General features: G+C 47.3%; 1 protein-coding gene across 4 annotated transcripts in view; it reads left to right on the plus strand.

The window, feature by feature from the left end:
• The window catches only part of LOC135917977 (neprilysin-2-like), a 65,701-nt gene that overhangs the window by 32,150 nt on the left and 9,514 nt on the right, over positions 1–24,037 (plus strand). The window contains exons 9-21 of one of the 4 annotated variants that reach the window (XM_065451624.1): positions 595–767; positions 3,758–3,946; positions 6,979–7,059; positions 11,797–11,930; positions 13,879–13,960; positions 14,856–15,005; positions 15,557–15,670; positions 18,106–18,183; positions 19,847–19,956; positions 21,693–21,751; positions 22,765–22,816; positions 23,084–23,151; positions 23,869–23,996. In XM_065451624.1, coding sequence (XP_065307696.1) covers positions 595–767; positions 3,758–3,946; positions 6,979–7,059; positions 11,797–11,930; positions 13,879–13,960; positions 14,856–15,005; positions 15,557–15,670; positions 18,106–18,183; positions 19,847–19,956; positions 21,693–21,751; positions 22,765–22,816; positions 23,084–23,151; positions 23,869–23,996 — 1,418 coding nt within the window. The remainder of the gene's footprint in view (positions 1–594; positions 768–3,757; positions 3,947–6,978; positions 7,060–11,796; positions 11,931–13,878; positions 13,961–14,855; positions 15,006–15,556; positions 15,671–18,105; positions 18,184–19,846; positions 19,957–21,692; positions 21,752–22,764; positions 22,817–23,083; positions 23,152–23,868; positions 23,997–24,037) is intronic. The other 3 variants (XM_065451625.1, XM_065451627.1, XM_065451628.1) reach the window with 3 other exon arrangements.

Raw genomic sequence — 24,037 nt, forward strand, 5'->3', positions numbered from 1 at the left:
TGTGTCTGCGAGGCTCGTGTTGGCTGGTGTTGTAAGAGGCTTCGTCTAAAACGTGGATATGGCTACGCAAGTAATGCGCTCTCAAAGTAAAATCTTCATAAAATGTTTCCATTCACGCATATTACATCTTTACTCACCCACGATGCATGACCAAGCGAAGAAAAGCAAGAACAGACGACCAACTGTTTCAAAGCGAGCGCGAACCATGTCCTCCAACTTTAGCGGCCCGCTGATACATTTTACGTAACATGTAGTCGTACACACAATAACAAGTTCTCATAGTTAAACAAAACATTTTTCGCGTAATAGTAAAGCTAAAACAGCTTTTCACGTGCTGTTCTAGTAGAAAATTAATCATTGTGACAGACGGAACGGTACTTGCCAAGCGCGTCCTCAACGTGTCCTGTCTCTACGAGAAAATCCGAATCCACAATATACCGGCATTCCCATGCATACCACAGCGCAGCAGCGCCAGATTTCCCTCTAGGTAATGTAGTGAGAAACTCTATGACGGATGACACCTTCTGTAACGTACTCTTCCGCGCGCGCGTTCGTCGTCATCGCGTGCTCCGATGTCCGGAAACGCGGTCGCAGAGGACTCGGAGAAGGGCAGGAAGGCGATGTACGACCTGGACGTCGCCATGTTCCGTGCCAACTGGTCGCTGGCGCAGGTGCTCTCCGAGCTCGTGCTGCAGTTCGACATCGACGGCTTCTTCCGGGTGCGCTTCCTCCACTCGGAGTTCTCCTACCCCAGGGGGTACCTGGAGGTGAGCGAAGCGCGTTTGCGCATGCGCCGTGGCTTTTCACGGTGCGCCTGACGTTCCTCGTCGCGTCGCGAGCAGAAGTCCGTTAAACTGCGCCTGCCTTTCGTCGACCTTTTCGCCGTGTTCCGTCCCGTGCAGACGGGCTTCCGCCAAACACTGAACTTCATAAACTGCGAACTGTTGACTTGAGCACGAACTGTGATTTACCGAAGTGAACTGGCCAGCATCAGGTTTACTACGGATAACACGTTTGTGGGGTTAATACGAAACTGCGTTTACCTTTCGTCGACCTTTTCGCCGTGTTCCGTCCCGACCAGACGGGCTTCCGCCAAACATTGAACTTCATAAACTGCGAACTGTTGACTTGAGCGCGAACTTCGATTTACCGAAGTGAACTGGCCAGCGTCAGGTTTACTACGGATAACACGATTGTGGGGTTAATACGAAACTGCGTTTACCTTTCGTCGACCTTTTCGCCGTGTTCCGTCCCGACCAGACGGGCTTCCGCCAAACACTGAACTTCGTAAACAGCGAGCTGTCGGCTTGAGCGCAGAACTGTGATTTACCGAAGTGAACTGGCCAGCGTCAGGTTTACTACGGATAACACGATTGTGTGGTTAATACGAAACTGCGTTTACCTTTCGTCGACCTTTTCGCCGCGTTCCGTCCCGACCAGACGGGCTTCCGCCAAACACTGAACTTCGTAAACAGCGAGCTGTCGGCTTGAGCGCAGAACTGTGATTTACCGAAGTGAACTGGCCAGCGTCAGGTTCACTATGGAGAACACGATTGTGTGGTTAATACGAACGCCCGGCGGGGCTGCTTTTGCTGGTAAATTTCTGGACTAGGTTTTACTGCGATCGATGCTTACCGTAAGACCTGGCAAAGATTAGCTAAAACATGGAGACGGATTTGGCCGTTACAGCTAATAATATCGTGAAGTGCAACACGGTTGCTAGTTTTAATGCAGGAATCGGGAAACACGCGCATATTCACAAGGCTTACGCCCGTTTCACATATTTCACATAATCGCATTAAGTGCGATTTTTTCATTCGCAAGCATGGGGTGCAAGGCTGAATTTTTTGTTGGCGAAGGTCGGGCTCAGTCCGGTTACGGGGGAAATAAAGGGAAACATTCTGTCTGTGTCTTCTTTCTTTCTTTCGCCTTTCGACGATATTATACATGGAGAAACACTTTTTGGACCTGTGGAAAGAAGCGAGACTATAATTTTTAGTCAGAAGTACTTTAACTGGTTGAGGTTTTAATGACAAGATGAACTTTTACAACGACATGAATGTTAGAAACTGCGTTATGCGATATCACACATTTTGAGAAGAAAAACTAGTACAATAATCCAATGCAGCAGAGGAGGAGGCAGCAGTACACAGACAAGAAGTTAAAATGTCATGATAACAAAACTAAGCGCATGTAGCATTGTCTTAAGATTCGATCCCGAGCTCGACGAACGAATAACGACGGAGGCAAAATTCAGAAGCGCTGGTGCGCCGTGCAGCGCGAAATGCAAGCAGGAGAAAGGAAACATTGCTCTGTCCTTTGCTTGCTGCATTTTTCGTGTTTCTTTATAGCGCTGCTTCACTTCAGAAGAGTATAGGCTTGTACTGGTTGGTAATACATAGTTACACTGGAAGCATCGCGCGGGAAGGACGAACGACGTAGGCGAGACAGGACAAGCGCTAACTAAAGTTAGCTATGCTTCCAGTGTAACTATGCTTCACTTCGAAGGCATTGAGCAAATATTGCCGGTGCATCCATCCTTCAGAGATGATTGGCGACTTTTAGCAATTTACGGTATATGGTTCGTGGGTAATTGTTGATGATATGTCTTGTGCAACGGTTATTACGAATGACGGCGTATATAGTACGAATACCTATAGCGACACATCTACCCAGTGGCCCTAGTTAGCATCAGAGCCTGGTTCATCGAAGAGCGGTGCATATATGCAGATTGGGTGAAAGAGTCTCATTTCAGTGCGCCCGGTACCCAGTGGCATACGCACAGTGACCCAAGCTGTTGCCGGAGAGGTTCGCTGGAAATCACCACATACCCAGAGCTACGCACTCGGTGACCCAATGAGACACAATGGGGAGGAGAGCGTACAGGAAATGCTGAAGCACGTGGTGGAGTCAATGCGCGTGATGCTCGGTGGTCTCCAGAATCGGGCCGCTAAAGTGCCCTGCAGGTGCTCGCCGTGTTGGAGCCGCTTATCGCAGCTCTTTACATGCCATAAAGCTTTTGTTTGGTGCTTGTGCTGCTCACGCAGGGGAGGCCCGCACACCGGCTTCGTCCTAGCGCCTTTAAGTTCATTTGAATTGGTGACTACTGACTAGATACGGAACCAGATAGTGGCTTCATCGATGAGCTTTCTGAATGTTTAATGTCAGAATGTTAAACTTGCTTTCACCGTCGCGCATCCATCTTTCTATGTCACCATCATCATCCCTCATCACACCTTTATGTCCCTGTTCCCCCTCCCCTTGTGCAGAGTAGCAAGCTAGAGCGCGTTAGCTCAGGCCGACCTCCATGCCTTCATTCAAATACATTATCTCTATCTATCTGTGACCCATCTTGGTCCGACGGTTGGGTTTAGACCCGATTCGCCCAGCACGGCAGCCCAGTGCTCTATTCATTGGATCATAGAGCACCCAGCGACGCAAGCTTGGTGTTATAGAGAGGTTACGTGCGGACATAAACACATAACGACATACGGTGAACTTGAGTGAGTTTCCAAATAGTGCTAATGTAAGATTAAAAATGTCGAAGTCAACGCAATTACGAAACCACCAATGCTGTGGGAGCCTCCCGGCTCTCTCTTCGTGTTCCGCTGACGTTCTTCTTCGACAGCGCAAAGGGCGAGACGATTGCACGTATACACTGCGCCGTTGGAAAAGAATGTTACACCAACTTGCCCAGGCTTCTACAGTGTCTCCATTGACGTGCTGCTGCGCGGGTGTCTTGCGCCCGGTATTGTAGCTCGACTTTCCCAGCCTGGTGATTCGGCCGGAGAACTTGCTGCAGAGGGGCGCCGTCCTGAAGGACGCCGACAAGCGTCTCCTGTACGAGGCGACCGTCGAGATGTACGACGCGCTGCGCATCCACCCGGGCCCCGAACGCAGGACGCGCGCCGAGCGGGTCGTCGACCTGGTCAAGGCCGTGGCAACGGTAAATTGGTCGTCGGCAGACCTGGGGAGGTATTCTGCAGGAGTTTACCTAGTGGACTGTCCACTTCGGCCGCTGCTGATTGGCTGGGGCCGCTCGTCTCCTCCTCGCTCGTACAGCTGCATCCAACCAGCAACGGCCGAAATGGACAGTCCACTATAGGTGGACTCTTGCAGAATACGCCCCCCCCCCCCCTGTACACGCTACAGAAAAAAAAGTAACCGATTGCAGTTTCAATCACTTCTTTCGAAAAAAGAAAACGTAGTTGATTTCAGTTACCAACTAGGTCATGTGAAAGTAATTGAACAATCGATAACCAAAAGTAATCGATGACTTTAAAGCGACATTTTAACACTGCTTAAATGCAGTGAGTGGACCGCGAAATAGAGTGGAACAGAAATGGTCCGGCTCTTTCAGTGCGTCCCCTGCAGACATCAACACGCTGTTCAGTTTCACTAATGATTGCTTTTGAAAATTTTCTTCGTTGGTAACCTTCCCTCGTTTTTCTTGCGAAGACATGTATGCAGTGGCGTAGCAACAGGGGGGGGGGGGGGGGGGGGAGGCCGTGGGCCCCGGGTGCAAGGGGCCAAAGAGGGGGGGGGGGTGAGGTGTCATATACGTCTGAAGACACCCCTCTTTCCGCCGGCTACACCCGGAGAGGGGGGTGTTAGAAGACCTATGGGCCCCGAGTGCCAGACGACCTAGCTACGCCACTGCATGTATAGCGACACTAAAACCTCGCTTGGTGTGTGCGCTCCGGAGAAGGACTGTGCTATAACGTGCCAGCACCTTGCACAGGAGGCCGATGGTGCAGGTGCAGGAGGCCGATTGTGCGAAGGAGGTAAGCGAGGTTCATGTTTTCATCCCTTTGGACACTGAAGCTCCCGCGGAATTTGTGTGGCCAAAGCTGCGTCACCTGTTACAACCTGTTTCGTGAAAAATGTAACTGCATGGTTACGTGTAATTGTTTACTGAAAGAAGAGGTTGAATTAGAGCGAGCCTTACCAAGTAACCTAACTAACCGTTAAGTTACAAAGAGTCCGAAAAACGTCATTGATTACAATTAATTATATACAAGTAATTACGTCCACAAGTCTGGTCATCGGTGTCGTCCATTAACCCTTTACCACATGGTGCATCATATGCAATACGCGCCGAGCTTGCAGCGTGTCAGAAGCGAAAAGAAAGGCCCACATATTCAACTAGAATCTCGTCCTCTTCTGCGATAAAATACATAGCGACTGTAACAAGAGAAATAATGTTAGTGTTGTTTTTGCCTTAAAATATTATTCACGCCTGCTTCTGACACAACGCGCGTCAGAGTTCAGAAATAAACCGGTTGGTTTCACAATTTGTACACTTTAAATCAACGCACAAGAAATACCAGGACGTTTGTTTATTGTTTACTATCCTGCTGTGATGTTGTGATCGAGCAAAACATTCGAGTGATTCTGTGAGGCAAGCACTGATTGCTGTGTCATATATGGTGAAGCATTAAGTTATCGGCTGTTTCGTGAAAAAAAAATTGGCCGATAAACGTGATGTTTTTACAGACTATAAGCTTCTCGACACCATGTATTGGTGATGAACGGGTCAAAAACATGAAAATACCAGCAAAGCTTACGATGAACACAGCAGGGGCTGCGGCTGTGTGCCAAGGGTAACACGCCAAGGGTAACGCGTAGGCCTAATGCTAACGGCAAGCCTTACAACTCCCGGAGGATGTGGAGGAAACTTTTTTTTACGCTTGAGTCAAGCTCCTAAAGAATACACGAAGCTAAAGTTGACACAAAACCAAGGTCTAATGATGATCAGATCTGGATAATAAAGTAACGTCATCAAAAGTTGTAGAAGCTAGATCGTGAGATAAATACACGTTTCTTTTTTTTTTTTTCAGGCGGTCTTTCAGTATTCAGATGCCTGTCTAAGGAAGAAAAAAGAGAGAGAGAGATAGAGAGAGAAGCACTAAGCGTTAACGAAGATGTTACAAGCAACACTTACGTGCCACAGCTAAGTAGAATATGGTCGGCTGCAATGTTAGATCGGTGTTAAAAAATTAAATTATGGGGTTTTACGTGCCAAAACCACTTTCTGATTATGAGGCACGCCGTAGTGGAGGACTCCGGAAATTTCGACCACCTGGGGTTGTTTAACGTGCACGTAAATCTAAGTACACGGGTGTTTTCGTATTTCGCTCCCCATCGAAATGCGGCCGCCGTGGCCGGGATTCAATCCCGCGACCTCGTGCTCAGCAGCCTTACACCATCGCCAGTGAGCAAGCACGGTGGGTTTAGCTCGGTGTCATCTCGTTAAAAGCCAGCTGCAGCGAAATTTCCCTTTCGACACTATATCAAACTAGGCATTTTATGCGGTCCAAGTTTTGTTGCATTTAAGTCCGCGGTGCGAGATGGCGCTACTAACAAGGCTACTTATTTTTCCGCCGTTGATTACCTCATGTTCCGTAAATTGCGGACGTGTGCGAATGTTCGAAGCTTTCGAATATTTCAATCGAATAGTGTTTGATATTCAATTCGCGTTTCGAATCGAACAGTCACTATTCGTAAGTAGGAATAGTTTTCGAATAATTTTCGAATATTTCTACACGTAAGCTGCGCCCAATTAAACTTAAAATCGGAGCAATAGTACGGTAAACTTTCATCCCCTCGGGCATAGTATAGACAAAAAACATCAGGACTTGCGTAGTGAAGGAGGCTTCATATAGCCTTACTTTATAGGCTTGTTTGCTCCTAATCCTCAATTTGCGTCGTGAATAGACATCGCTTCGTAATTTACTACGTAATGAAAGATAGACCGTTTTATATTAATTGCGATAAAGGCTGTTCATGATTCGAAAGCTATTCGAAAGATATTCGGCATTCGATTACATTCGATTCGCTTGTGGCACTTTTCGATTCGTATTCGAGTCAGTCTCAAAAATCACTATTCGCACACCCTTGGTATGCTGTAATACGTATACGGACAGGCTAAGGCTTCCCAAGATCGCCAGTTGAAGCACCTGACTGCGTCGTCCGCAGAGGATCCTGAACCTCAAGCCGACGGACGTGGAAAACCCGGTGGCTTACAGGAGGGTGACCGATTTCATGGGCAGCAAAGTGGTGAGCATGATGCTGTTGTGATTATTCCTATGTGGAAATATTTTGCGCATTTGCGAAACTGCATGCACATCTTAAGATGAAGCCTCAGCTCGGGTGCTCCTATCTAAATTTATGTAAAAGGAGAATTGGTTTTTCTCGGCAACCAGTGTACCAAATTTGACGACGTTTGTCGCATTTAAAAGAAAACGAAACGTAAAATCTAGTGACTGTGGGTTTCCAATTTTCTAATTTAGATTGTCAATTTTTTATTAAAGATTGGCAAAAATCGAAGTCTCGGAAAACGAAACTAACAAGTTTACAACTGTCTAACTCTGCAAGAAAAAATGATATCGCAATTCTGTGAATTGCATCTGATAGTGCATCTAAAGGGGGAAAAATTTATATGTTACACATTAATCTAATAAAAAATGTAGTAATATGGAAATGCAGCTTTTGCAGAACCCTTGTGCACAACGTAACAAATTCTCGTTGTCTTTGTCTTTGTCGTTGACGAATTGGCTTATTGAATTTGTCCACTTTGAATGATTTAATGGGTACCGTTTGCAGAACCACGATATCTGTTATTGTTGCCGAGCTATAATTTATAAACCTTGTGCGTCTATTTCTTTTCGAAGTCTCGAATTTTTGAAAATCCTTGTCACCTCACAAAATTCAGACCCTAAATCGAAACTCTGCTTCCAACTGTCACTAGAATTTAACTTTCTCTTTCAAACCCAATAAATTACATTAAAATCGGTCCAGAAGTTGCACCAGAAAAGCGTTTTTGCGTTTTACATGTATTTGTAGAGGCCGCGTCGGAGTTGAGCCCGAGCTGAAGCTTCCTTTTAAGACTGCGTCATCATAATAGACAGCAACATCTTAGTCAGCGCTCGGCTGGTTTATGAGGTATGAATGCAAACAAACTCGCACGATTTTGGGGTTTCTTAACAGCGATTGGTACCTTCTCGCATATTTCCGATCCTTTATTTGCCAAAAGCATCACTAAAATCTTGGCGAGAACGGTTAGCAGCTGACTAAAGTTACTGATAGTCATTTAGCGAGTTTCTAGGGGCACGTACATAGGCTGGCCTCTGAGATCTCCGGTGAGGATCGACGAACCACGGTATGAGCAGCACTCCGCGTCGGAGATCTCGGAGGCTGCACAGCAGCTAAAATTGAGGAGATAAGTGTAGAAGGTTGGACGACTTGGTTATTCATGGCATAAAAATGAGCACGGATCATACCGCAGATAACGGCACACGAGAATGCTTCTGCTTCTTTTTCCCGTCCTTTGTCGTCGCGGTGATGCTCATTTTGTACCGTAGACTTACGAAATTCACACTGGGCTTTACTCGATTCGAGTCTTCGTCTAGCCACAATAAAGTGCTTGTCTACCATGCGATGCACCCAGATTTGAGTTCCACATGCGTTGAACGTTTTTTTTTTCTTTTTTTTTTTTCTCAGCGTGTGGCTCATATCGTTCGTGTAGGTGTCGCAAAAATGAGACATTCTTCTCCCCGTACTCAGCTGGGTTAAGTGCATGCCTCAGGGCCGTGAAGGAAGCTGACACGTTCGTAGCTGCTCTTACATTTAAAAATCAAATTGTTGCTATGCGATGTGATGGCCGCGCTAGTCACGTGGCTTCGAGCGCTATAGCTGCGCACAGAGGACGGAAGTTTGCGAGGCTTACAGTCTTCACTTCACACTTCACTTTATTACCTTAAAGGCCCCCAGGATTAGGGGCATTACATAAGGAGTAGGCAGCAAATATAAAAGAAATTAAATACAAAAGGAATTAAATACAAAAGGAAAATATATTTAGGTACACGTTTACTCGCTGTGAATCATGGTAATTATACAGTTCAAAAGCGTGGATGGGCAGTTGATTGCGGTGATGTCGTGTGGAAGGCCGTTCCAGTCCGAGGCTGAGCGTGGAAAGAATGATGAGGCAGAAGTGGTAGTGCGCGCACGTGGCCGGGCGACTTGAAGGGGATGACCAATGCGAAGTGAAAAGCGTGCAGGAGGACCGATGTAGGGTGGATGATGAAGTGAGCTGTAAAAGAGCCTATGGAATAAGTACGTACTATAGCGACACGACGCCGACAAGCCAGGGTTCTTAGGCCGGATTCAGCTTTTAACGATGTTACACTAGCATAATATGAATAGCATGAATGAACGAATCTTGCGGCACGATTTTGTACTGATTCTAGATAGTTAAATATTTTGTTAAGTATTCAGATAGCTTGTTAATAGTTTGTTAGGTATTTGCCGATTCCGTGCCTGCCTCGTGGCTTAGCAGGTAGAGCGCGAGGCTTTTACAGTTGGAGGCCTTTGGTTCGAACCTGAGGAGGAGTTCTATAGAGATTTATACAGTACCAGTGGCACCCACGACTATAATGGAAGAGAGAATAGTCTAGAGGTATTCGAAATCCCAAAGGTAACACCGGAAGAAGTAAAGAAAGCCTTGGGAGATATGCAAAGGGGGAAGGCAGCTGGGGAGGATCAGGTAACAGCAGATCTGTTGAAGGATGGTGGACAGATTGTTCTAGAGAAACTGGCCACCCTGTATACGCAATGCCTCATGACCTCGAGCGTACCGGAATCTTGGAAGAACGCTAACATAATCCTAATCCATAAGAAAGGGGACGCCAAAGACTTGAAAAATTATAGACCGATCAGCTTACTGTCAGTTGCCTACAAACTATTTATTTAGGTAATCGCAAATAGAATCAGGAACACCTTAGACTTCTGTCAAGCAGAGGACCAGGCAGGATTCCACAAAGGCTACTCAACAATAGATCATATTCACACTATCAATCAGGTGATAGAGAAATGTGCGGAATATAACCAACCCTTATATATAGCTTTCATTGATTACGAGAAAGCGTTTGATTCATTCGAAACCTCAGCAGTCATGGAGGCATTAAGGAATCAGGGTGTAGATGAGCCATATGTACAAATACTGGAAGATATCTATAGCGGCTCCACAGCCACCGTAGTCCTCCACAAGGAAAGCAACAAAATCCCAATAAAGAAAGGCGTCAGACAGGGAGATACAATCTCTCCAATGCTATTCACAGCGTGTTTACAGGAGGTATTCAGAGACTTGGAGTGAGAAGAATTGGGGATAAAAGTTGATGGAGAATACCTTAGCAACTTGCGATTCGCTGATGACATTGCCTTGCTTAGTAACTCAGGAGACCAATTGCAATGCATGCTCACTGACCTGGAGAGGCAATGCAGAAGGGTGGGTCTGAAAATTAATCTGCAGAAAACTAAAGTAATGTTTAACAGTCTCGGAAGAGAACAGCAGTTTACGATAGGTAGCCAGGCACTGGAAGTCGTAAGGGAATACATCTACTTAGGGCAGGTAGTGACAGCGGATCCAGATCCTGAGACGGAAATAATCAGAAGAATAAGAATGGGCTGGGGTGCGTTTGGCAGGCATTCTCAGATCATGAACAGCCGGTTGCCATTATCCGTCAAGAGAAAAGTATATAATAGCTATGTCTTACCAGTACTCACCTACGGGGCAGAAACCTGGAGGCTTACGAAAAGGATTCTACTCAAATTGAGGACGACGCAAGGAGCTATGGAAAGAAGAATGGTAGGTGTAACGTTAAGGGATAAGAAAAGAGCAGATTGGGTGAGGGAACAAACGCGAGATAATGACATCTTAGTTGAAATCAAGAAAAAGAAATGGGCATGGGCAGGACATGTAATGAGGAGGGAAGATAACCGATGGTCATTAAGGGTTACGGAATGGATTCCAAGGGAAGGGAAGCGTAGCAGAGGGCGGCAGAAAGTTAGGTGGGCGGATGAGATTAAGAAGTTTACAGGCATGGCATGGCCACAATTAGTACATGACCGGGGTGGTTGGAGAAGTATGGGAGAGGCCTTTGCCCTGCAGTGGGCGTAACCAGGCTGATGATGATGATGATGATGATGATGATGATGGTTCGAAGCCCACTATTGAACACATTTTCCTTCTTAAAGAAGCGCCAGACTATGCGAGGCAGGAATCTGTCTACCGCTACAAAGTGCTTGTTAAGCAGCGAGGAATCCTTCACATCACAGAAACTCGTCAACGCAGCTTGAAGGCCACCCACTGACCACAAAACAGCCGAAGCAGACGATGATAGTAGCGAACGCACACTTTTGCCAATGAGATTCAGAACTTATAACCAATAAATGTAGTGACTGACGCGCAAGAACTGCTATAACGTCCTGTGAGAGTTGAAGCTACACGACTGATTTAGGGAAGTATCGACGCTATAATGTAACGCCACCAAAGTATCGACTAGTATGCGGCCTCCACACTTCGGTCTAGAGCACTGAATCTCTGCGCTGCGATGGAGTGTACGCAATCATTGTTTCTGTGTTGCTGGCCGGTTTTGAGAGACAGCGCTTGAGAACAGTGAAAGCCGCAGGACGCGCCGGTGTACGCTGGGCCTAGCAGCTGCGTTATTGCTCGTTCTTTGCTTTCGAGAGCAGTGCTCGAGCGCTCTACACAGGTGTGTAGTAGACGGTATGTACTGCGGCAGTTTGGCAATCATTCTAAGATACTGAACGTCGCGGATTGAATACGGAAGCATCGTAAACGGGTCCCTGGCGTAAAAGCGCGATCTTAGCCTCCGGCATCTGACGCACGCGCGTAATGTCGCCATGGCAAAACGTTGTCCGTAGTCTGCCCGTTGATATGTCTTGGGCAGTAGGCGTCGCAGAACCTCACCCAACTCGCTGTCCTGGCGGTTTCAGATGGACTGGCACCTGTACTTTTCGGAGGTGACGCATCGCTCATTGCAGCGCCTTCCGTTCGTCGTGGTCAAGCTGGTCAACCGCCATTACCTCCTGGACATCAACCAGTTCTTCGACTCGCTCTCCGATCCCTCGTGAGCAGTGTACACCTTTCCCTTTCTTTCTTCTACACGGCTCGAGGACACGACGGAAAATGGACCGTTCAGCTAAAAATCATGTGAAACAGAAACTTCCTGCGCTAATTCAGCAAGAAAAGACAGAGAGGTCACAAGAACATCGGGTATATAAGACGATACGTGCGAAACATCACTCTCGCAAGTAAAATTTGTTGGAAAGACACCAATACTTATGTGTTCTGCGTAGCCAAATATATATATATATATATATATATATATATATATATATATATATATAGCCATTCTCGGACAGCATATACACACGCGCTGTAATTCCGCCAACATGTTCTCACCCTTTCTCGTAATCAAACCTCTTTCTGGAGATTCAGTGCTCGGAAGGCCCTTAACCATTCTGGGCCTGATGCCCAGCACCTGAAGACCCTGTGAAGTGACAATGTCCGGAGGCTACCGATTGGAAATGAGAAACACGTACAGCATACCTGAGTAAATCAAGCCGTGTATAGGCGACTATTCGTCACAGCTTCCTTTTCAAAGGAGCTGCTAACAAAGCATTGTCATCATCATCATCATTTCAGTGCATGGGCGCTACGTGTATAGCTCTGCCTCTAGAGTCACTTATATCAGCTCTCTATGTCGTCGAAGTCCGCGGCTCGTTTCCTGTCGAGATGCGCTGCTGTTTTGCGTCACACCGGCTTACCCCAGCTTCGCTTAAACTGTAAAATAATTTACACCCTAAAAAGTGAAAAAGGGTGTAAATGTGTCTATAACTCACACCCTTATGGTGTTATCTATATAACGGACACCCTTTTTTTTTTTTAATGGGGCGTTACGTGCCAAAACCACTTTCTGATTATGAGGCACGCCGTAGTGGAGGACTCCGGAAATTTCGACCACCTGGGGTTCTTTAACGTGCACCTAAATCTAAGTACACGGGTGTTTTCGCATTTCGCCCCCATCGAAATGCGGCCGCCGTGCCAGGGATTCGATCCCGCGACCTCGTGCTCAGCAGCCCAACACCATAGCCACTGAGCAACCACGGCGGGTATAACGGACACCCTAAGGGTGTGAGTTATAGACACGTTTGCACCCTTTTTCACTTTCTAGGGTGTAAATTATTTTACAGTGTATAGAGCGACTTTCGCAGCTTTCGGTGGGGATCCGCGTGATCTTGAAGGATGCGTGGAGCAATCAAGCGGCGACGAAGGCGCAGGCTTGCAGCCGCCGTCGTGCCATCAGCGTCACGCCGTCGTCATTCTGTAGTCGTCGCGACCTTGTCATTCGGTTTCTGAAGTGAATGCGCTAAAATGACGGAGGACGAAGAAGAAACACACACACACACACACACACACAGGGCGCCTTCACTTCAGAAATCATGCTTCACTTCAAATCACTTCAGAAATCATGCTTAACCAACACGCCCAACTATCCATCCTAACATTGTCATTCGGGTTGCCGCTGAGCCGTCATCGTCACGTGGTCGGGATCTGTTTGTCTTTACTCCGGTTCGGTCATGCTACCACCGTAGTTGTCGTTCGCACGGTCATAACTTCCGCCTTCGTTACTTCGTCGTTGTCACAGCGTCGTCATCGTCGTTACACAGACCTGCCTCCGTCGTCGTCACGCTGTCATGTGTCATGTGATTCATGTCATGTGTCATGTGATGTGTCATGTGATTTACCAAAGATTTGATAATAAACAACCTGCGCTCCCATCGTCAAACTCCGAAACTACCGGGACTATCTTCGGAACTATCGCTAATGTGTGTGTCCGCGCTTGATTTCTGCTTTCCCCATTAGAAATTCGCTTACTTTGGGAATCGTTTTCTGCGGCTGCTGCAACAACCTTTTCAACTCCACGTTTTTCCTTTAACGTGGGCTATAGCGTGGTATCGACTTGTATAACGATTTCTTTTTTTTTTAAATCTGATTCCATTGGTGCAACGCAGCGGCGACACCACCCACTTCATGGACTACCTACGCCTGCTCCTGTTCCTCAACTTTGCCGCCGCCTTGCCCAACCTCTCAAAGGTGCGCGACGTGCTTGCATCGTGAGGTCATTTGGTTGCGCGCAATCACGCCCCAGGGACGGTAACACTTAGTGCCGCAAAACGCCTCCGCATGCCGGAGTGAAGTCGCCTCAATGAGATGTGTGCCGCCTATAGGCGATCTGCATGCGTAAACTTGTAGAAATAGTATCAATATAAAGAGACTACCGACAACTCTGGCTCTTTCCTTTCGCTTCCCTATTCGCCTCTTGAAACATATATCTTGGTGCAGTGACGTTTGAAAATGTGGACGCGTCTATTTGCAAGCTTGTTCTCCTTGTTGGTTCACGTGTAGTTTAACTATATATATATATATATATATATATATATATATGCGTATGTGTGTGCGTCAGATCCGTAAGATCGGTTCTTTCGAATTTTCTTCTTTTTTTGTTTGCGTGTATAATCGCTGTGTTAGGTATGTTTTGTGCTTGATATGTGCTTTTGTCACACGTACATCTATGTGTCTTTCTTTTTCGCGGTTGTGTCTTAGAGCTACGTTGGCACATCTGTTTATCACGGTCGTGTTACGGGAGCTACTGAATAAACAGTGCATACGCTCACGTAGTCCACAGACTGCTCTAGTCTAGCTGAGCTCATACTGTACGGCCACTGGGCCTTAGTGCAGCACGCTAGTGAGGTAGCTAGGCTCAGTGGAGCCCTGGCATAGGGGCCCACCCTCTCCGGAAGACGCTCCAAGTCGCCGGCGCCCAAGAAGACGACGGAGACCTCGAGACGCTAAATCCTTGAAAGAACCAAGTAAAGTTTCTCTCTCTCTCTCCTTCACTGAAGCCGTACGGCTTTAACGGGATAAACAAGATGAATAAATATCTTCCTCTCTCATAACACGTATCAGCGCCAATGTGTGCGGATCGCAGGTCACCGAGGCGTACTGGCGATTCTCGCACGACCTTCGTCAGGAACCCGACAGGTGGCGCCTGTGCCTGTACTTCCTGGACGACATCTTGCCGCGGTCGCTGTCCTGGTTCTACCACCACTACCACTTGACCCGGCGAGACTCCAAGGAGGTGCGATATATTGCACAACGTGGCTCCAAAATGCCTATAGGACGTGTGAAACCTGTGCGGAGGCGAAGGGTAGAGGAGAGGGGGAGGGATTAATGCACTCAACTACTCCTTGGACAGCGTTTGAAAACGTTCCCTCAAATGTGCGCGAAACGCGATGCATTGAAACTGCTCTGAAGGCCAAATGCCGAAAGTGATATTCAGATCTATATATTTTGCAGTTTTGTTGTTGTTGTTGTTGTTGTTGGTGGTGGTGGTGGTGGTGGTGGTTGTGGTACGGACTGGTGTCGGAAGGAGCGCGCGCTGTGACCAACAGACCGTTTTGCGTAGTAAGTAGATCATGTAAATGGCCGGGTTTGATGGGCCGTATCTTGGACATTCCTGGGTGACGCCGTCTTCTAGGCAGCAAGTAACCGCCGGGATTATTTTGTAAGCGTGTAATGTAGTGTACCCGAGAATCGACATCGGACTTCACTGCACCTTCCCTCTGACACTCGCTTGCCTCTCGATTTCTATATTCAGTCGCCTCAGATGATCCTAATTCAATCTCGCAGGGCAACATGGAGGAGCATATGCGCACCGTGACATCTCTGAAAGATGTGTTCCAGATGCTTCTGGCAAACAGCGACGCGGCGCCTTTCAACATGCGCGTCGACGGCGCGATCAAGGTGCCCAACTAATGTCTCTTCGTGTGCGGTGTATCTCTTCGTGTGCGGTGTAGAAAAAGAGAAAAAAAAACCGCGCCGCGTACGCGTAACGTGATCGTGTCCTGAAAAACAGTGTCCTGAAAAACTCAGTAACCGTGGTCACCGGGGGAAACGAGACGCATTTGAAGGCGAAAGCCTCGTACGTCTCGTCGGTCAGTCGACCTTGAGCGAGGATGCGTTGACGACACGAAAGGTACAAAATGAACATCTTGAAGGGGCAGCGCGAAAAGACGATGACAGAAGGCAGGAACACACAGGACAGCGCTGAACTCACAACTAACTCACAACGGACTCACAGCTAACAACTAAGTTAGTTGTGAGTTCAGCGCTGTCCTGTGTGTTCCTGCCTTCTGTCATCGTCTTTTCGCGCTGCCGCTTCAAGATGTTCAACCAGTACCAACTCGCCCGAATGTCGATCCTTCTACAGGTATAAAATGGCTGCGAACCAGCGACTTACAGTGGAATTTTAAACCACGACCGTTTGTGGGGCTCGAATCCGTGACCTTTGGTGTTAATTAGGGCGACGTTAATTATATAGTTAATTAAGGCACTGGGAACCCACGACTTTTGGTGACAGTCGAACCCTCCGCGCCCTTTGGTGTTTATGGGGGCGACGTTAATTCGGGCACATCGGACATCCCGCCGTTCGTAGCATTTGCTACAAGGGAAACCCATACGGGTTCCTCGAAAGAAAAGCCTCGCAGTTGAAGAAAATTTCGTCCTGGTCAGGATGAAATTGAGGCTTTTCTTTCGAGGAACCCGTATGGGTTTCATTTGTTCCAGTACGAAATTTTCTTCAACTGCGAGGCTTTTCATTCGAGGAACCCGTATGGGTTTCCTTTGTAGCAAATGCTACGAACTGGTGGATGTCTGGTTTTCCCTTTGTTAATTACTCATCTCCGCCCTGCGGGCTTCCGCAGAACTTAAGGCACACGAGCCCACGACCTTTGCTAGGAGTCGAACCCTGGACCTTCGGTGAGAGTGGAACCCACCACCTTTGGTGGTAATTTAGGCGAAGTTTCAAGGTTAATTATCTGTAAGCTTGCTCACGCAAGCTTTGCAGATAATCTATGGCCTCCAAGATCGCCTTCGCTTCCCCATCTCGGAGGCCATGGCTCAGTCACCGGTAGCTTCAGTCTGCGCCTGTTATTGCGAACGTGAGAGACGGCTTGATTGTTGACTGCACTGCAGTGCGCAGCTCTTTTGCGTTTTAACGTAGCACTGCAAATTAAGGGTACGTGGCGTTGCTCAGGACACGTTGAGCGCAAGGCTAAGTGCTGGGTGAGTCGGTACGCGGTTCAACTAACCCCCGTATGCAGAAATGCAACTTAAGTCGAAGCACATGCTTGACTTGATTTAGATGACGCCTGGAGTTAACGTGCCCAAAGACGCTCACTGCGTTTCCTTCGGCGCGTTCCCGATAGGCGTCACTCGGATCAAGTCAAGCATGGGCTTCAACTTAAGTTGCATTTCTGAATACGGAGGTAAGTCCCTTGTTTCTTGTGTAAGCGTTCTATCGCTGGTTTTCATCGCTGTCGGACACGTTGAGGCCGCAGAGCAAAAACTTGAATGCTTTGACAGGATGCACATTACCGGTAATATTATGCTGCCTAGTACCTAGAGTGACCTTAGCCTGGATCAGAAATGGGAGCTTATCTCACGAACAAGTTATCGTTGATTTTCCTGTGCTAAATATCAACAGTAAGTATTGGCACAATTTATGGCTAACTCCCCCTTATTGGGAATACTACAAACAATAAACTATGCGGTAACGTCAGTTTGTTTTCAAAACGTGACCCGCCGCCGTAGCCTAGGGATTCCCATTTCGATGGAAGCGAAATGCAAATACACTCGTGTATTTAGATTGAGGTGCACATAAAAAACCCCATGTGTTAAAAATTAATTCGAAATACCCTCTACGGCATGCTTCATCACCATATCGTAGTTTTGGCGCGTAAAATCCGGAATTTTTTTTTCACCTACGCGCTTTCTGCAAATCAAAACATAGCCTTTGAGGATGATGCAACTGTCACATTTCAGTTTATCCTACATTCTATTACCATTTCTTCAAATATCATGCCCTTTTCTTTTATGCGACAAATGCCTACAAATTTAGTTAATTTTCATTAACTCCTCCCACAGCACAAACTTCGCATTCACTTCGATCGCAGCAGCCTGTGGCCACAATCAAACAGTACCAGGAGAGGCATGACTTGTGGTTAGATGGATAGAAGCTAATTATAGGTTCATTTCCTAGTTAGCAAGCGATATGCGTATTGCCAGCATACACCCGCCGTAACGTTGTTGCCATAATCCCGCTCGATAACGAATGAGCTATAGTTTTCCTTTCTTTCTTTTTTTAATGTGTGTGTGTCTCTTGTTCTATGTTGTACCAGGTGGAAAAGATGAAGGTCGTGATGTTCTTTGTGCCGGGCCTTGTGGAAGGTGACGCCATTCAGATTCCGCCACCTACGGTGAGTATCCATAACTTCATAGGTAAGACTATGGCGTTCGAGATCACCGCAAACCGGATCTCGGAGGCCATGGTGAGTTGTTCTTTGTAAACTGTACGGCACGCTGTGGCAGAGCACTCAGAAGTCGTTACAAGTATTTTGTACAGGCATCTGTTCTAACCTAAGACGCATCTATTTAAACCTAACCTACCCTAAGAGTTGCCGTTGCAGAAAAATAAGAGGAAAATAGATTTGAAAACTGCTTTACTGGGGCCGTATAACGTAAAACTATTCCAATATGTTTTTATTCCAATCTCCTGACGTCAAATTTGCGTAACCGCCGACGCAAGCATCGGGCGGTCACCCGCAGGGTTGTCTGATTAAACCAATCAAATGCTCCCCTCGTTCATAGGAAGTCACGTTTGTTTGCTTGAAAAACGAATCGCATTGCCTGCACTGAGCGGCTTGTCTTATCTAATTGGCTCACAAGAGGCGAGGAGCATGCTCAAGTGGAGAGGAATTTGATGGGGCCGAGCCACTGCACTGAATATCGATAACCGGACGAAGAGGGCGGTGCCGGCGTCTGCGATTGGTCCGCTTGCTCACTTAGCTTGCGGTGGCTCGTCGAAAATCGCGGCGGCATGCAACGGAAGCTTAAGAATGACGCTAAAACGGATCCCCAGCAAAGATGAGTTGGCAGAACGAGGCCGTAAACGCGCTGAAACTTCTCGAAAACATTACACGGCCACGCAGAAAGTTTTATTACACGAAAATAAACCCATGCTCTCCGGCGGGTGCGAGTAGATAGGAGCCCGTGCCTGAGCGATCGGCGGCAGCCATCTTTTATTCCTTTCGGAACGGATCAGCCTGTGGCTATTCAGAGAAAAATTCGCTTTTGTTCGGTATATTAATGCATCTTTAACGCGTACACGTCGCGTTGACGTGGTGAGTTTTCGCGGTTTTCTGACGTCGCGTGACAGGCAGGTGAAGTAGGTGCAGTCCTAAAGCTTTTGACCAATAGTCGAGGTCTAACGGCGAAAAGGCGTCGAATCAGAAATAACTATCTTTCTTTTGTTCGGTGCAATCATGCATAATCAGTTTGTACGCGTCATATCAGATGGAGAGGTATCGTGGTTTTCGTGACGTCGCGTAATAGACAGGCGAAGGGGGGGGGGGGGGGTCCAAAAGAGTTTGTGACCAATCGCGGAGGGCTGATTGCAGAATTGGAATAGAAAAGTTTGGAATAGCTTTACGTTATAGCGCCCCTGGTGTTTAAACGTCACGTAACGCGATGGTTTTATTTGGATTTTTTCAAACCAATTTTTTAAAATATTTTTTTACTTTTTCGCGATTAAGGGAGCCGAGGAAATGTAAGGGCATATGGTTGAACAATAGCACGTAGAAGACAAAAGTAATGTTTAACAGCTTGGCAAAAGTACAATAATACCTGGTCGGCAGTCAGCGTTTGGAATTACTGCAAGAGTACGTTTACCTATAGGTCATTTACTGACAGGGGACTCTGATCATGAGAAGGGCACTCACAGAAAACTGGAAATGAGTTTGAGTGCATACGGCAGGCATTACCAAATCATGACCGGTAGCATAGCGCTATAGCCTGACTTGCATATTTTCTCGACACGGCACTATACGTGCAGTCCACAGCGTGCCTCCTTGTGTTTCGTAGGTTGATGTCGACACCAGTAACATCGTGTCCGCGGCGCTTGAAGCGCGTAGGATCGAAGTGATGACCTACTACAACTTCAGCAGCTTCGTGGAGAGAGGAAAGCAGTTTGGGTACGTTGAATAGACGTATACGTGGTCGCCGGCTTTTGAAGAGTCGTCGTCACTATTTTTCCCCAAGCGGCCAGACTGTACCCCGTTTCATACGTAGCCGGTAAAACTGCGAAACGTAGAGATACTTCTCTCACTGCTTGACGAAATAAACGCAGATTCTGCCTTACTGTGGGAATCGCAGTTATGCGAGGCATAGTGCAGGTATACATAGCAGGCTATGGCGCTGACCCTGCGGCAACACGCCTCGACCGGCTTTTGACTCTCTCGATGGCTTCGAGCAGGGCCTCATTGGTGGAGCTCAGACATGCTGAGGGTCGGAAAGGACGCGGACTTGTCTATAGAACGTTCCCCTTCCGCTGCGTCAAGTAGTGCGCCAGCAGTTTTTTTTTTTTCATTTCTTGTGTATGACTGGCTGTCATCTTGCTGTTATGCCAACTTACAAGGGGTCGGGACCTCGTCAAGCTGTCCAAGCTTTTAGTCCTGTACTCCTCCTTCTTTAAGGAAATAAAATTGATTGATTGATTGATTGATTGATTGATTGATTGATTGATTGATTGATTGATTGATTGATTGATTGATTGATTGATTGATAGTATACGCCATCCTCGAGCTGATCGAGTAAACTCTGAGGAATGCAAACTGTCCGAGTCGACGAATTTCTCGGCGAAGCTGTGGTCTTCACGGGGCTTCTATGTGAGCACCGGGAACCGGCAGCACGCGGGGGTGGGACACTCGCTTTTGAGTCGCCGGAAACCACGAGCCAGGGCTCCGCGGCCGACGTACCCGGAGCTTCTTACGCGCGCACCATCTATCTCGGCACAAGTTGTGTACGCGAGAATCAGAGGCCAGATTTGGATGACGGAGCTCGAATGACGACGATGCCGCGCGACCACTATGGCAACGTGAACGTGAGCATGTATACACAGCGGCTCAAGTTAGTAGGCACCGCAGTGCCGCCGGCGTAGGAGGCTAGATAGACAGATAGATATACTTGAAGAAAAGAGCGCTACGAAGACGTGGACATCGTTAAGGCCGAGGATACGTGCTTTAACTGCCCGTCAGTGGCGCTTAGCGATAAAGAGATAGCTTTTCTAATGTGATATGGAGGTCGTGATGTCACGGTGGCGCTATTCTAGGTTGCATCTATATAAAATCCAGTTTCTTCAAAAAAAAAAAACATTTATTTGGAAGTTGCGCCTTGTCCGTCGTGCATGTTCCTCTTTTAGTCCGCGTCTTCGTAGCGCTCTTTCTTCAAGTATGCAAAACCAACTCGTCCACATCAAGCTTCTGCTGCTTCAGATAGATAGACGCACGAAAAACTCCTGAAGTCCGGAAAGAATCCCTCGCATTAAAGTCATGCGCGACATAAAAGAAAACGGTGAAAAAAGTGTGGCTGTGCATGCGTCATTAACACCACGACCCTCTCGTCGAGGTTGCGTGAGGCTCTGCGGAGCTCCGCCATTGACGAGCAAATCTGGGCGACCCAGCACGCCCGTGAGGCGGCGGCGAGGGAAGCCCTCGACTTCCCCTCATGGGAGGCTTTAGGCCCGGCCATCACAAAGTACTGGTTCTACAATAAATGTTTCTGTTTGAGTTATTATTTTATTAGTTTAGATTTATTTATTTTTTACATAGTGGGTCTCATTGCAGCATTTGGGGCCTTGGGCGATGAAACTTTCAATGTGTGGCATCCTAATGGATCGTTCTCGCACGTCATACATTCATACTGCTTGCAGACCTCCGTACAAGGTGCTTGACCTGAACTGCCGCTACAACTACGGGACCAACACGCTATGTAAGCAAATTTTGTGCTGTACGCTACCGTGAGCTTCGTGGATTTAGTAACGGGGTTTATATTGGCGTTCAGGATAGAGGAAATAACAATGCGAGCTACGCGAGAAAGTGTATATACATTAAAGTGAAAGCATCGGTTAGTCGAACAAACCAGTAGAACGCGACAAAAGGCAGTGGGTGACCGTCTTGGTGTGTACATTGTAAGCAGTGTGGCTGACGGCCTGAATTTTGACAAGTTCGAAGCGTTAGAAGAAACCAAACGACCCCGAAAATCAGCAAAGTGCACGGTATATCAGCTTTTAAGGATAAATGTGTCAGTGTGCCATCTGTTCTGTTATCTGAAAAAGAGATTGCGTACTTATATGCTAATTACCCATGACCAGGCACATTTATCGATCGCATACAGCATTGTGTAAGTGTGACCATGTGACCTGCCCTCTTGTTTATGTTCTTCATGTTTTCCTATGTCTTTGACGATGCGTTCAGGCGTATGTAATTGTTTGTCTCTTGAAATATCAAAAACAGCTGTCAGTCGGCGCAATGTGCCGTTCTCTATGTGCCTTCACCTTTTGCACGCTGTTCCCGCCTAACCTACGAGGAAGTGTCACGCCACATTCTCAAAGGACAATAGCAGTGAAATATCACATTTAATGTAAATCAGTTACAAATTAAGGAGTGAATACCATCGAAAGAACCGTGACACAGCCGCAGGACTAGTTATCGTCTAACATGCACCGCAACACTCGCGGAGTGACCGAGACGTCTATGTTGCCGTGTTATATTTGCGTAGTCATCAAAGCACTGCCTATTACGTATGCCTACTGTGTATACATACTTGAAAATTCAGCAGTGATCAGTGCATTGGCACCATTATGCGGTGGGAAATAGATGCTGCAAGGGTACGTGTCGCCTGGTCGACGCACTTGACATTGCCATGAAGAACTCGATGCCCTCTTTAACTCGATGCCCGAACTCGATGCCCGAACTCAGTGCCCTCTACTGCAATCATCGCAGACATTCCCCACGCTCTGTTCCACGGTCCGCTCTACAGGGAGGGAGAAAAAAAGTGAGTACAACATAAGTAGTCTGACGCTCTGTTCTCGCAAACGTGTTTGTGCATATTCGAAAGTCTGCAAGCTGTACCCCAAATTCATGCCTGCCTAGAGAGATATTTAGAGCCTATTTTCGTTGCAACGTGGTACTCACTAATATCGCTTCGCGACTGCAAAAACATTCATGCGACATCATTTTCTTGATGAATCACCTCGGTTAACAAAGGTGACGCCAGTGACTATACACCGATAGTTAGTTATGACTTTGTTTCTTTTCTTAGCCTCGTGTATCTACCCAAGCTGCTGCATATCATCGGCATGGGCATGGGAAAGGCATTGGATTCGCGTGGTGAGTGGAATCACTGTGAAAGCTTTAAGATTTCTTGTTAGGCCATTATTTGAATCAATTTAATCATTTAACTCGTGCCGCAAGGATGGACAACGAACCAGTATTTTACGTTCGAATGGCTGAGCGTTTCGTGATGCAGTCCACAGAATACACGCCCCAGTCTGTTGAACTGAGAGGAGTGGATTGCGGAACACGGACAGCGCTGCCGCCCGAATGGCATAGAGCGTGCCGCACTTCTTGGCAGAATCGCTGCGTCATCGCTACCTCAACATCACCCTCTCTGTACTTCCGTGTCTTGCCGCTTGTGACTTCTTACTTCCAACGCTTAACCGAGAGGCGTAAAAGAGCCAGATGTGAAGGAGACAAAAGAACACGACGGAAACGGTAAGGGTCACTGAATGCAACAGTTCCTGAACAGTTCCGAAAAATGGATAAAGCGGTGGAACAAGCCCATTGTGTCCGATTGCGCCTACTTCGAATGGGGGATTAAAGTTCTGGTATGTTCGGAAATGTAGAAAAGAGAGAGGGCGAGAGAGAGACAGCAAGATTGCGATATTAATATTTGTTGTTCCTTGAGTTCATCGTCTTGTTCAGTTACCGGATCAATCTATAATGAACTGCGTGTTCAAGGATCTGCACAGCATTTACCTTACAGCCACTCCGACCCGTGTCTCTGGAAGCATGCAGCTAGTCGGTACAACTTATTTGTCCGTGCAGGTATTCACGTCAGCTCCGAACCGGACGACTCCGACTGGCTGTGGGGCGAGTCGCTTCAGCGCTGGGAGAACAACACCGCTTGCTTCCGCACTATCTACAATGTGCTCGACCCGAGGACCAGGCGGCAGGTGGGTGGGATGTGTACCAATCAATCAATCAATCAATCAAT

This window comes from Dermacentor albipictus, chromosome 9 (genome assembly GCF_038994185.2).
Source record: "Dermacentor albipictus isolate Rhodes 1998 colony chromosome 9, USDA_Dalb.pri_finalv2, whole genome shotgun sequence".
NCBI lineage: Eukaryota > Metazoa > Arthropoda > Arachnida > Ixodida > Ixodidae > Dermacentor > Dermacentor albipictus.